General features: G+C 46.5%; 1 protein-coding gene across 1 annotated transcript in view; it reads left to right on the top strand.

Moving 5' to 3' along the window:
- The first annotated feature begins 7,528 nt into the window (after positions 1–7,528).
- DZIP1 (DAZ interacting zinc finger protein 1) overlaps positions 7,529–14,723 on the top strand; it is a 78,202-nt gene continuing 71,007 nt past the window's right edge. Inside the window, exons 1-3 of the mRNA XM_077651657.1 lie at positions 7,529–7,654; positions 10,681–10,804; positions 12,296–12,393. Of these exons, the coding sequence (XP_077507783.1) occupies positions 10,690–10,804; positions 12,296–12,393 (213 nt within the window). The 5' untranslated portion in view covers positions 7,529–7,654; positions 10,681–10,689. The remainder of the gene's footprint in view (positions 7,655–10,680; positions 10,805–12,295; positions 12,394–14,723) is intronic.

Genomic DNA, 14,723 nt, shown 5'->3' with positions numbered 1-14,723 from the left:
AGGCTAAATGCTAGGGGCCTGTGTACTGTGCGATGTCAGTACACGTTAAAGAATCCTGGGGAATCGAAATTATCCGGAGCCCTTCACTACGGCGTCCCTGATAGCCTGAGTCGCTTTCGGACGTTGCATCCTATAGACCAAACCAAACCTATGTCTCGTTGTTTCTTGCCTTGATTCTCACCATCAGCAATTCTGTTCGAGGCGAGCGCGCATGGGGTGTCGCTCTTGTACTGGCGAAGGCAATTTGACTGTTTAATCTTGGGCAGGCAGCACATTCGATTGATGTCATTGTCTTTTAATTTATTCTTCCTGTTCATTCATGCTCTTATATGCGCGCCCGGTTTGGCTGCACGTACAGCGATCGCTTCTAGTGCCGTCGACAGCGACCTTGTCAAGTCCAGAGGCCACAGAAACCGCATTACTTCTTGGCTAATAAAGGTGAACCTAGTGTATGCGTTTTCTTACGGCTGCATGCTAATGAGTAGGCGGGTCATTAGGAAGGAAGTGATCTCTAATGAACCTCGCAACAGAGCTCAAGATGAGACAGTGCTTTCGCATTCAAAACCCGTAATCAGTATTAAATGCCCTCCATAATTTGTATAGAGGGCTTGCTCAATACCATATTTGATATACCTTGCTATTCTACCACTCATCCCTCCGCCACGGTGGTGGCTGAGTGGCTTCGGCGTTCGTCTGCTGACACCAAGGTCGCGGGTTCGATCTGAGTCACGCCGGCTGTATGCCTATGGAGGCGAAATACAAAAATTCCTGTGTGGCGTGCAATATGAGCGCGTGTTCAAGATCACCAGGTGGTCTGACTAAACACACAGCCCTCCACTACAGCCTTCCTCGCAGCGCAGGTGACTCTTTGGAATGTGGAACGCCGCATGTCATATACCACTACGTCATTATTAACATAGGAAAGCTCACAGGTGCCGGACAAGAAACAATGTATCGTGACGGTTCCGAGCCAGCAATGCTAATATACATCACAGACAAGCAGATGCTTCAGGGCACGCAATCTGATATTCCCCGCTTCTTTGTTCGTGCAGCTCCAACAGCCGGAAAAACTTGCCAAAAACTTTCGCGCCGGCTCGACCTGTTGAATCGCGCTATGAAACGAATCCAGAAAATCAAACATCGCTTCCTGCCTGTATTACGCCAATCAGTGATTTTCTAAAGAGTATTTTGCGGTGTGTGCTTAAGAGGGATACTGATAATGAATTGAAGTTAACCTGCATCGACAGATCATAGTCTGGCGACGAAAAGAAAAGCTAATTTCAGTGAAAAACAGAGTTCGAATATCGTAAAGTAGCTCATAAAATGAAGTACAGATGTCGCCGCAACACACGGCTTTCACTAACAAACAGTGACACTTCAGCAGGTGTTAATGTGCGGATCCGTGAGGCTACGCCATAGAGCCTCTCACTTCTAAACGGTAATAGCGGCGTCCGTTTCGTCCTTCACGTATTTGAATCGAGTGGCGAGGAAATAATAATTAATTTTTTTCCACCAACAAACTTATCTGCAGCCGCCATCCAAACACCAACATAGCCATAAAGAGCCATATAATCGATTTTTACTCAGAACGAAAATGGAATGAAGTCCTTTTTAGTGTTCCTTTCACTTTAGACTTTGACATAAAGACAGTGAATGTATATGTTATTTCGATGATGTTTGGATGATAAAACTACAATGCGGCGACATGATTCTTATGTTCCGCCTAGGGATCTTTAGAGCTCCCCAGCTTCACAAGCATGACGGAGTAAACTTGCGAAATCTGGTTCACGTTTGTCCATTGTCCTTCAAAAAATACTGCAGCCTACTTTACAACACATTGGAACCCGCCTTCACCACAGGCAAACGTCACTGTATGTATATAAAATTCTAAAGTTTCCGAACGCTGCAATCTCTCTGAAAATTTTATAAAAACACCCTCTTCATGTAACTGAGACCGAAATTTCGCTACGAGTAACCGCGATGCAGACTATTGTTTAAAAGTGAACCCATTCCCCCCCAGTTGGGGAATTATTATTCTCCTGAAGGCGCTAAGAGAAGTCATGCTGGAATTTCAACTCGCCCTGAATAAAAAAGAAAAGAAAAGCCTAGATGGCGTAAGATTTTGCAAAATATGCTTCGTCAACCAGCAGTAGAAAAAGGAAGAGGAGGAATAAATGAAAAAAAAAGAGACAAGATACAATCAGGAGAAAACGGAACCAGACGTGAAAAAAAAAAGACGCTGTGTTCTAGACTTGCGTTGCAGGCATGAGATAGAGTCAGCTCGGAGCGCTAGCGTGACGCACAAACCGAGGCAATGCTTGTCAAGGGCCTCCTGCTTTTGATCGCTGGCGCAACCGTGATGCTCTCCTGTGGTCCGTCTGCACACAGGATTCATAATGGCCGAGAGAAAGCACGAGAATGCCATCACCGTCGCCATAACCAGCATCTCAGCATCCCGTCCTGTGTACTTCTTTCATTCTGTGTCCTCGTTTTTGTAGCGCTGAAAAAAATTCTTCCAGAAACCATGCTTCACAAACTAGCCCCACAACGTGCTTTGTTTTCTCCAATTGTCCTTTCGCTACTCGCTTAGAATGATTTACCAAGTGACCAGACTGGCCGTTACACCTGCGACGCAGTGATGGGGCTGACAAGCTCTAGATTAGGACTCTTATTTGGTAAAAAGGATAACCCTCAGGACAGCGTACTTGAGCCTACCTTATTTCTTATTTGTATCAATGATTTTGTTGCTTCCGTAAATACGTCCGAAATTCATATTAGACTCTTTGCAAATGACTGTATTCTTTTCAAAAATATCAGCAGTGATACTGATAAAGACTGCTTGCAGTCAAACTTGACTGCGGTTCTAGAGTGGTGCCACCTCTGGGCTAAGAAAATAAATAGCGACAAATTTTTCTGGATAAAAATGAAAGGGTGCCATAGAGTTTTAATTACGGAAGAAGTACTCGTCCACTAGTACAGGTGAGCGAATATAAATATCTTTACTATTCGCCATTAATGGTCTAATCACGTAACCAGTAACCAATACGTCTCAAAATGCTGCGTAGACCGTCAGTTGAGTAAATATCAGTAACTCTTGAATTTACACAAACCTACAAAGGAGCCGAATAGCAGCAATGAGTAAAAAAAAACATTTAGTTCAAGAAAATAAATAAAGCCTGACTACGCGGACGCAGAAGTTGTTTGAAACCAGTGGTTTCCAGTAAAATTTCTCATTATTATGGGGAAATGTGATGCTTGCTTCGGGCCCTGAGAGCGTGAAAAAAACCTAAGGCACCTTTTTAATCGAACAAGACACTCTAGCACTGCTGTGAGGACAATAATTTGTTGGTGCTCATTCACAGCTTTGTCACTGAATCGCTTATTCTGTAGGAGGCTTGTGGATTTTCTATGATTGACACCAGGAGCCCAGATAACTTGCACACAAAGTTTCGACAATCTACACCTATTACATTCATCGGAGTCATAAATTCAATGGCGATAATCATTCGTTTAGTTCCTGAATGCTGAACAGTTGCTAGGAAATCCTCAAGTTACAGACGCCCAAAGCCTAAGACGTTTGTTCAACTAAGTAACGGGCGAAGAACATTGTAAAGCGCTTCGCCATTTTTTCCCTGTTGCTATTGCTTTCACAGAAAGAAACAACTTAAAAAAATCGAATCAAAATATTATATGGGACATAAAGCGGGAGCTGAGGTGTTGTTGCCCAGCTCTCCAATGGATAGAGCCATGTTGGGCACTGTGGATTTGGGGCGAACGTGTGAGCGTAATACGTAATGTCAGGCTATAGGCGCCGCACACCTCAGTACAGAGGTGGCTTGGGCAATTGATAACAGGTGGTTGCAGAGGTCGCATAGAAGGAAGGAACTCTGGAAGGTTGCAAGTTGATTCAAGGTGGGTGTTGTGGTGGGAGGAAGATGGTACGAGTGTCGTGGTTCGGTGGATCGGTCTTCAGCATTGGCTGTGCATGGCTCTTTTGAAGCGATAGCGTTAAAGGCCCCGTTGTCCACAAAATCCAGCGTCGGCTTTGTGAGCGAAAAATCATGAGCATGACTCTGGCGGGTGGTCCCCAGAGGGCAACTTATGAGTCAGGTTGGCCACCTCGGTCACGTGACCTTGCGGCGTTATCATACCCGCTCAACGGATAGTGAACAAACTGCCCACCGTGGCAGGCTGTAGTTAAATTACTGATTGGTCGCTCGGAAAGAGCGAGGTCCACCGCTTGGAGCACCTGTCATCGCAGGGCAGTGGCACATCGCTTAACAGCTGCAACACTGCGTCAGGAGTAGAGATGCAAAATTTCAGGAAATTTTGAACAATCGGAAAAAAAACCGTTTTTTTTTCATGTTTTTTCCCGAAAATTTGAGAAAAATGAAAAAAAAAACTTTTTTTGCGCATGACAACGGTTTATTGTCAATGTCAAGAGCCATTACTCTCATAATGCAAATAACAGAAAAGAAAAAGAAATTCTTTCTGCCTTTTCACAAACAAGTGCAAGGATTTCACGGATTGAAGGAATTATAGAAGCATCCAGCAAAAGCGGTCTGTTCTCTGTAAATAGGCATGACATTGTGGAACTGTTATGAAAGTTATAACAAAAAACACTCTAATGTCTCTTCTGCGGTGGCTATTTCGTCATTGCTTCAACTTTGGATACATTGACCAAGGCGGTGAAAAGGTGAACTTATACAACTTATTCGGAGTCAGTATCACTGGCTTCATCTGTAGCCTTCTTCATCATGTTGAGATGTGCGTGCACAAAAACAAGCTTTTGCACCTTGTCATTACTTAGCCTGTTCCTACGCAGAGTATGAATGTTGGCGAAGTCGGACCAGTTTCGCTCACAAGCAGCTGATGATGGTGGAATCTGTAAAACGTTTCGAGCCAGAGGCATCACCGTTTTAGTGGTGCAGATTCCCTCCCACCAGGTTGAAGGCCGCATGTGGTTAGCAGAGGCCCATATTCCGGACCTTGACCATGTGCCTTCATTGGTCCTGTATTCTGTAACGTCGGAGTACACTTTTCCGACTTCGAGGTTCATGTGCTTACTGTGCTCAGAGATCCAGTCAAACGCTGACAAGACTTCCTCGTCAGTCAAGTTTTTCCCCTTGTATCTTGGGTCAAGAAGGTTTGCTGCACAGTGTATGGGACGAACTGTAAACGCCTTGCGTGTATTTAAGGCTTTTTCGGCGACATACCGTTAATTCTGCAGAAGAACAGAGCACTGCAGATTCGTTTGAATCTCCTCTGCTAGACTGTGAAACAAATTTTTGACGTCCGACAACAGGGCTTGGTCACTTTCTACGGCTTTGATAGCCTTTGCGATGGGTTCTAGCAAAGTATGGCATGATTTCAACGCAACCCAGAACTCTTCTTCGTCCAGAACGACAACCCTAAGTGCCTTGTCGAACTGCACGTTCTCCATTATAGCAATTTCTTGCAAAACCTCCTTGTTTCGCAAAAGGCTTTCAAAGGAGAGGCAGACACCACTCCATCTCGTCTTGCTCGGAAGCTTCAGGCTGCAGCTCACACCTTTGCCGTACTTTGTTGCCTGCCTTTCCTTGAATGTGGCCAACACCAAGTGAGTTTTCTTAACGTATTTGATGATATCTTTCGCCTGCTTATGCACATCTTGGATTGTGCCAAGTGTAAGTAGATAATTCATCAGCAGGTTAAGAGAGTGTGCGGCACAACCAATCGCTGTAACGTGAGGAAATCGCTCGATAACGAGAGCCCATGCTGCTTTCATATTACTGGCATTGTCGGTTACCAGCGCCTTTACCTTTGAGCTACCGACCGATTCCATAACTGCACAGATTTCTTCTTTCAGGTAGGCAGCGGTATGCCTGTTTGTGCCGGTGTTGATTGACTTGAAAAACAGTGGCGATGGTGTGCACAGCACAAAGTTTATAACCGATTCTCCTTCGACGTTTGTCCAGCCGTCAGTGACAAGGGTGATGCATGAAGCCTTTTCAATGGAATTTTTCACTGATACGGTAGCGGCCTTGTATTCTGCGTCGAGCAATGGTCCAGCCAAGCTGTGCCGGCTTGGGGGCTTGTAAGAAGGTCTGAGTGCTTTAAATGCAGCCACCCAATAGTCATTTGTAACGAAGATGAAGGGAGAGTTGGAAGCATATATCGCCTTTGCCAGCGCTTTATCGGCGTTCTTCTGCGCTTGAGGTGTCATCGTGTCGACGAACTGAGTCACCCTTCCACGTCGGCATTTCGGTTTCACGTTCGGTGTTTCGGTTTCGCATTCGGCACTGTGTGTTGCGTAAACTTTATTTCTGTACATTTTTTCCCCGCAGAAATTTTGACTAATTTTTCCAACTGCTCCGAAACAAAACCAGAAAAAAACCAGTTTTTTTCCGGAATTTTCCCGTTTTTTTTCAGCACTTCGCATCTCTAGTCAGGAGAGTTATGAGGACTCTCAGGGATCTAAGAATGTAAAGTAGAGAATGGACTTCTGCTTTAGTGAGAATTAACCCACTACGCTATCGCGTCATACCCTTAAGGCAGAGCTTAAGTATCTCCTCCCATTGCTTTTTTCTTGGAGTTGCAGCCTTGTGTCCAGGGGCCGATTGAAATGTTTGTAGAACAGTATGCCCGGAGGAAATAAAGAGGCAATGTAGTGAGGTACACTCACGTATTTGGCAACGCTGGCAATTTTGGAAGAAAAACAATAGGAACAAGTGCTGAAAGCCTGGCAATAAAAGGCATTTTACTGAATTGTGAGTTGATTCATAAGCCTTTTAGTAATTCTGGTTAACTGAGTTTGCAAAATTTCCAACTCAAAATTATAAATTCTGTTTCCGATTATGTTTAGCTTCAATTTTGTTCTTAATGGTAATTTATTAGTCTCACTGGTGTTCGTTTCCTTCTAGCACCGTCCCGAAGTGGTGCATATGCATTAAACGCCTCAATCGGCGCTGCCTTGCTTGCGACGTGGGATAACATATCCGACCATATTTGTGGTTTGAAGCCATCTTTGAAAACGCTTCTTGAGCTGGCGCTTCAGTGCGCAGATAAAACAGTGAAATAAAGGTTAGTTGGCAGCGACAGGGCTAGAAAACGATTATATTGAACTATGAATAGCATATAAACGACTATGTTCTTTTTCGGTTTTGGTGACTCTGAGCGTCAAAATGTTACGTATAACGCATGTATTTTGCACAGTATATATGTACAGCAGCTCGCTGCTAATACCGAACATGTATTATAGTTTCACCCGAAATCAGTGTTGTTGTTGTCTCAAAAGTGAACAATCAATGTAAGACCATCGCCTTCATGCGCGTCGGCCGAGCAGTACTTCTTTTTCTTTGTCTGCTCTACGTTTGCACTTCTTTTTAAACTTTCCGCCTATATACTTCTGGCAGCCCTGCTACGATTATTAAAAGCCGGAAATCATTTTCTGTGGTTTAGCTTAGACGAGAAAGCAAGCAATAATCTCACGTACAAACTCCTCGCGAATTCATTTTGTTGTTGAAAGGCAGATCCGGCTTGAATCGATGCCGAGTGGCGGCGCTCGGGCGAGCGCGTCCTGTTCCAAGCGACGCGTCACCATGACGACGGCACCCATGGCCCAGATCGCGAGCGTGGCGATTCCATCCGCGCCGCCCGGGCCTCGCCGGCCAGGGTAAGTAGTGCGGCCTTTCTACCCCTCGAAACGGCCCGCGAACGCTGTCGCCAGTGCCGCGAGTTCGTGAATACGGGGCCACCGCGTCGTTTGCGCCCTCTGTCCATTGTTTAAAGGAAAAAAAAAATGACTTGGAACGGTGCCCACATGAATTTCTGTGGTTGCAACGGGACGGCGGATGCAACTTCAACGGCCTTCAGTTGCCTGCGCGTCACAGCACAAGCTGCTAAGTTTGGTTCTATGGCCGGTGCGCCCCGGAAGGCGTGGAATTTTCGAGGTGGAGACTTTCATTACGGCCCAGGCGTTGTCACGTAGGTATCGTACAGGCAGGGATACAATCCAAACAAGCGCCTACCGATGGGGGGAGACCGCATAGTTTCGGTAATGTTTTTATTTAATGCACCGGTTCGGTCATAAAGCACCAAATCTCGGGGAAACCTTGCTGTTTCTGTACAGCACTAAATTCGGCGCGTGTCACCATACCAGCTGTTGTTTCGGGTGGGCACACTGCGTAACCGGCGACAGTGTTGTAGATTTTTGCATCGCCCTCTAGAATTGATCCATCATGGTGGATTGAGTAGCGAATGCATTTGTTAATAGAAGCGGGGTCGCATGCATAGCAAGTTCCAGAATGAGAAGTGGAGACTGAACTGCAGAACCGGGTAAGATAAAGATGTTAACAAGAGAGCGTGGCGACCGCAATGGCATGACTCGTTTTCTTAGGTCAATAGCCTTTCATACCGAGGGGAAGATACGCTCATTGATCATTGATTCATTGCTCAGGGCGCGATCGCTACTCTGACATCCGTAAACCTGTGGGCTACCAGCATGTTGTAGCCGTTTGTTTAGGTGTGGTGCCCAAAAGAGCATTGTTCCCGTTGTGAAATACACATTTTTTCTTCGTGCCTCCGGTGGTGTCCTCCTTAGCAGCCTTGACTGAACGCTCAACCATTGCCCAAAATAGAGCTCCCGGGTTTGCGACCAGTGGTAGCAGCTTTTATGACGCGCTATATGGCTTCCGTGGTTCTGTTGGCACTTACGAGCTCTAATTACGCCTTTCTAACCTAATGCAAACCAGAAAAGATTTTAGTGTCACAGAAGCGTGAAAAAGCAATCGAAGAACTGTTCGAGAGAACTATAAAGTATCCAGCATATTGTTGAGTAATTCCCTAACATGCAAATTCTGCGCTTCACGAATGTCAAGCGGTTCCTGCAAGAAGACTACCTGGCGTTAGGGATAAAAAGAAAAAAAGACTCCTGTTTCTGGAACATGGCGCTTGTAGAAGCGGTAAGGCATAGCATCTCCTCCTGTTCCCCACGCAGTAATAACAATCGGCATCTACTGGCCTCATGTCAGCGTTCGGCCACATACGAGTACCCGCTGGTGCTAAACGGGAAGGGAAAAGTCCAACATCACGTTTAAAATGGCTCTTTCAGCTCTTAACCCCTTTCTCTTGTCTCCATGCTCAACCGTCCATCATCACTAACCTTCCCTAACACGATCGTTATTGCAGAACACTGTCATCACTATTCTCTGCTGCGGCGTTGCGCGCATCTTCAAAAGGTGAAGGTTGAAGGGACGCTGGGTAGAAACTGAAGTTGGTCTCTATCTACAGATTGCTGTGGCTTAACGACAAAAACTCCACTTGCGCTGAAAACTGAATTTTTATTTACCCGCCACGGTGACTCGTGGTTAAAGGCGCTCGCCTACTGAGCCGGAGTATCCGAGTTCGAACCCGACCGCTGTGGCCGCGTTTCGATGGAGGCGAAGCGCAAAATGCGCCCGTGTGCTGTGCGATGTCAGTGCACGTTAAAGATCCCCAGTTCGTCGAAATTACGCCGGAGACCTCCACTACAGCACCTCTTTTTCATGTCTTCTTTCATTCCCTCCTTTATCCTTTCCCTTACGGCGCGGTTCGGGTGTCAACCGAGATGTGTGAGACAATTACTGCGTCATTTCCTTTCTTGAAAACCAATATTCATTTTTAAGCTTGAAAGAGAAAATAGGTGCCGCTACCCTCGGCCGTTTTCGGAAGGAAACTGGAGTGCGTCATGACATTTTCTCTGGACGCTCATCCCAGAAGCTAGGCATATACCAACATTTGCATACAAACGTCAATCACTGCGTCCTTTTCGGTCATAACGTCACGAGTTTGAATCGAGCGGCGAGGAACTTCTTAAATCCAACGTTGTCAGCAAGAAACAGCAAGATAGTCTGACAAAGCATATAACTGTCCCCAGTGTCCCATCGCAAGTCGCAAATGCCGGACACGCTGAGAAAAAGAACAGTTGTCGAAAGTGTACGTGATTGCCAGCCTCCGATGTGGACAGGGTATCTTAAATACTGTCACGATGAAGGTGACAAGACAGCGACCCGGCAAGACAGGGCTTGGCAGCACGTCCTTCGGTGAGAGAAAACGGTGAACTTCAACGTCCTTCAATCCGTGCGCCAGCAGCGTCAACGTCTTTTTGCTTCAGCGCCACCTGGCATTTCTCCCTCTTAAAAAAAAAAAAACGCGCGCATAAGAGCGTGCGGACACAAGCACACACAAGCACACTCAAGCGCACAAGAAAGGCTCGAAGTATTTGGGGGGTCACAGTGCAAAATACGGCTTCATGCGTAGAATATGAACGATCTCAGGACGGGGTAGTCGACGGCTTCTCTGCTGTGAAAGTGCCGCGTCCGGTAGTACCCCGTAAATAGCGTAGCTGATGTGCCGCTAACTTTATAAGGACCGAAATAGCGGCAAATGTGTTTTTCGGACAAGCCTCGCCGTCGAACAGGTATTCATACCCAAACCTGGTCGCCGCAATTGTAGAAGACTTGTCTGTGCCGGAGGTTGTATCGGCGCGAGTCTTGCTGCTGTGTGATGTGAACACCTGCTAGCTGACGAGCCGGCTCGGCTTCGTGGGTAAACTTCTCAGCGTCAGCAGGAAGTTGATCATCGGTTGCGCAAGGAAGCATTACGTAAGGGAGCATTGGGAACCGACATTTCGACCTCTATCCTTGCTCTTCGTCGTCTCAGGACAGCAGCATGGAGCAGGGTCCGGAGCCGGCCGACGATGCCGTGGAGTGCGTGCAGCCGGCGGTGTCGCTGCACGGCTTCAAGTTCCACGGCCGATGCCAGCGGATAGACTGGCGCATGATCGGTGCGTCCTCTGCATTTTCTCTCTATGCTACCCGGAGTTCCCCTTGTCTTGTTTGATTAGGTGTCACTCATGTATGCAGATCAGTTTACCACTACCGTTTAACACTAACGCATTAAATTCGCATGCCTGACTCTCCGTCAATTAAGCGCTGTTTAGAGCACGGCTTCATTAAACATGTTGCGACGATGACGGCAGTGTGGCCGGACTGGTGCCTATAGTAGAGAACGGCGAGGAAAGAGTCGGGAATGCGTGCGTGGGTGGTGTGGCAGCGGACGGAGCCATCGTGTTTTGGTACCTGCCATTACGCCCCGTAAATAAACCTGCTGGCATGCAATTGTTGGATGCCATCTTGGTCACTGAAATTTATTAATATCTGAGCAGTGTAAGTCCTAGCTTTGAGCGAAGTATGAGAGGGCTTGCCATGATGAGAAACGCGCAAGATAGAGAGCTAGGTAGCAGGGCGCATACTTCAACCAAACTCGGAACAAGAGGAATGTTGGCTCTTTTAAATATTCTGCGGTTGCAAATGAACTGCAGTGAAGAGAATTCCACATCCTAGCAGTCTTAGAAAAAAGATCGCGGTAGTTTACAGTGTCCTGATGGTGTGAGTCTGTATATATACACCTCTATCTCAATCTGTAAGCCTGAATGTGAGGAGTTAATCCACACCGTTTCTCGAAAAATAATGCAACATGACGGCGGCACCAAATGACGTCAGGAAAACCAGGTCGAAGCAGCTGTTCGACACTGCCGAAGTCTTGGCACTCCGCACCGGCTACTCCTTCGCTTGCTGTACGCGTTGACAGTGTGCGGGAGCATGTCACATAAGGAAGTACTTCAGGTCGTAGCTCGGCTCACACAACAAACCGTGCCCATCTGTATAGCCATCTTGGTATAGAATAAGCCGAAGCGGGTTTCGAACCCCTATTAAGGAAAGGGTTTAAAAACTCTTGCATAGAAATGTAATTCGCTGTTAGGTGCAAGTCGCTCTATTATGAAAGGAAACTATACCGTTCTACACTAAAGGAAGCACACCAAGCCAAAGAATGCCAAGCAGAAAACTAGTGAGAAAGTACAAAATGTGTGTTGTTGCACAAAATTCTCGAAGAATAATTAATCGAATCCTTAAATATCGTTGTCATTCATATTGGAGAGGCTTGAATAGTCTGTAAATCCCAGCCCAGCGTATGTGAAACTGTTACAGCGGTAACCAATCTTGCCTGGTAATAGACCGGACTGGTGTGGCCTAATTTTAATTTCGGAGAACGTACGACTGCCGAATGGTCAAGGGAACACGCTTGAATGTGAAAACTCCTTTTCCGCTTATTGTGACCATTGTAAACAGGCAATAAAAATTCCAGGCGCTTAGGCAAGATTCTGGGCACAAAATTTAAGCTGGAAAATCGGTCTTGATTGCTATATCAGCCAATGGGTCGTGCAGGTGAAGGAAAAAATAATTAACCTTTTCCGATCGTTCCAACTATTTTGCAGCGGCGGTGGACGTGGACCAGGTGGTTCGCGATGTGGACGTCAACACACTGCAGAAAAATCTCGCCCACCTCGCCTTCTGCGACATCGACCACGAACTGGTACGGCACGCCAGCGGTAACCACTGGGCTATAGTTCATGCAACTCGCCGAAATGAAAAACAGCGAGAAGCGCTCACACAGATGAGGGTAGTCACAGTGGGCGCTGACTTGCAGATAAGGATTCAATGGAAGCGTAGGACTGAATATGTGATAGCAAAAAAATTCCCGGGGTGCACTTGTCTGGTTCGGTGTAGTAATGCGGAACCGTCTCTCTTACTACGCATTCCTTCATCTCTCATACGCGTCCGTCATCTGCTGGACCAGCGCCGTACACTGCGATGAGGGGGGGGGGGGGGGGGGGGTTAGTGGGTGACTCGTGATGGCGCAATGACTGCACTTTTATTCGTTTCGTGCGGAAACGCTTCGTCCACAACGTCCGTCCACAGCGCCCGGCCACAGCTTCCGGTGACACCACTCATGAGCCAAAAAATGATTTCGCATTAAAACCACTAGCATTTAAGTAAGAACAGAGGGCGCTAATTTAACTCAACCATGTCCATGTGCATTTAAAAAATCGCACTTTAGACATTTAGACACACATTTAGGGAACGCCGAAGTCCGAGCTTCTTGGACATAAATTTAAATGTGAGGCAGCTATGGAGTACTGTAACTTACAGTGTTCGCAAATGTTGAAGGTAATGGTCATCCGATGCGCGGCAAAACCTTGCTCATTGATCGCATCGAGTAGTTTTAGACTGCGATAGAAAACCAATGAGAACCGTTTTTTGATGACAGTAGAAGCGTTAATAGCGAAAAAAATTCGAGCCTGCCAACCGGATATTCGCCACATATTGATTGTTATACGATATATGAAAGAATTGTTTTGGCAAGCTATTTCCTGTCGAAAAATGCGCTTGTCCGCAATTTCTGGGTATGTAGCTGAGTCGAACAATTCCCTTTGTCTCCATAATCTCTTGCTTAACTCTTTGCTCTTACTCAACACAAAAGCTTTCTTAAAACAGCGGAGGATGGCCTCAGTGTGCCATGTCTTTTTAAATGTTCTACTAATATTTTATTTCTTCATTTACCCCGCGCAATGTTCGCAGGGTCTACCTCGAACCGCAAGAAAACAAGATAGATAACACGACTCCTAGCGTAAAGTCCGAGCCAGAACGACTACTCCGCATTATTCCGCTGTGACACAGAATAACGCAGAACTCTTCTCCCTCATTGCGTAGAAGAAAAGGAACGTTTCCTACGTTTACGCTCAAGCGCTTCAGCAGCGTTTACTCACATAAGTATCAAACGCCGTTCGCTGTTTGTTACTTAAAACACGAGAAGAGTTTGTGCGCTGAACGGTGCTCAGTATTACACTCGCGGCTGCTGAATCTTCAACGAAGTTATCTCTGAGATTTTTTTTTTTTGCATGCGCAAGCAGGGTCGTTTTCCTTACCTGCGTTTACACCTTCGAAATGTCAGTATGGACCTCCTTCACCCCACGACGTCACGAAGATGCGGTGGCGCTGATGTCAGCAGCGACTTTCGCATGGTAGGCAAAACAGCTACGGCCAGCCGGTGCCTACCGCAGCTGCTGCAGCTACCGGCGGCTACATATCATGCCTGCGCACTGCAGAAGCCGCATGTATTGATCAGCTGCGTCACTGATCGATCCACGTAGTGGCATAAAAGGAAATTTAAATTAGCCCCGATAGGCTCCTCGCGATAAATACCGCATTAGTAAACTGGCTAACGGGGAATGGTCCGCGGTATTAAAGCGCGAAGTCTGGGAGTTGATCGGCACTGCCACTCAATGTACTTAATAGCATGTAAGTTACCGCTTTCATTCACCTGAACATCAGCATAGTAGGCTTATAACTGCGCAAGGAAAAAAAGCGCGAAGGTAGCTGCGCATGCAATTATCACCTTGAGCCGGTGTAGACGGGGACCCCGCCGGCAGTTTCACTCGCCCCCAAGGAATGCGTTCTTTTGTTAATAGCACAGCATGTTTTAATGGCACGTTTTATGGCATTTGATATTTACTAGAAAGTGTTTCGTAATATGACAGACGTAATTATTTGATTCGAGTAGAAAGAAATCTGGTAAGTTCATGCGCGGTCACGTTGGCTTGCTTAGAATAGCGTACCTTAAGTGTGCTAAAAGCCACATGCTTTTTCATTGCATCATGCATGTGTCATGTTTCATGATGCAGTCCATGACCGCGAAGCTTGTTTGGAAAGAAGCAGCCGCAGGCGTGCTACTAACAGACGTGTCGAGATTGAGAGGGGGCGCGGCAATGGTTTGGTTGGTTTATGGGGGTTTAACGTCCCAAAGCGACTCAGACTATGAGAGACGCCGTAGTGAAGGGCTCCGGAAATTTCGACCAACTGAAG

Source organism: Amblyomma americanum, chromosome 2 (assembly GCF_052857255.1).
Source record: "Amblyomma americanum isolate KBUSLIRL-KWMA chromosome 2, ASM5285725v1, whole genome shotgun sequence".
Lineage (NCBI taxonomy): Eukaryota > Metazoa > Arthropoda > Arachnida > Ixodida > Ixodidae > Amblyomma > Amblyomma americanum.
Note: the sequence above shows the minus strand (reverse complement) of the source record. Positions and strands in the feature narration are given on the sequence as shown.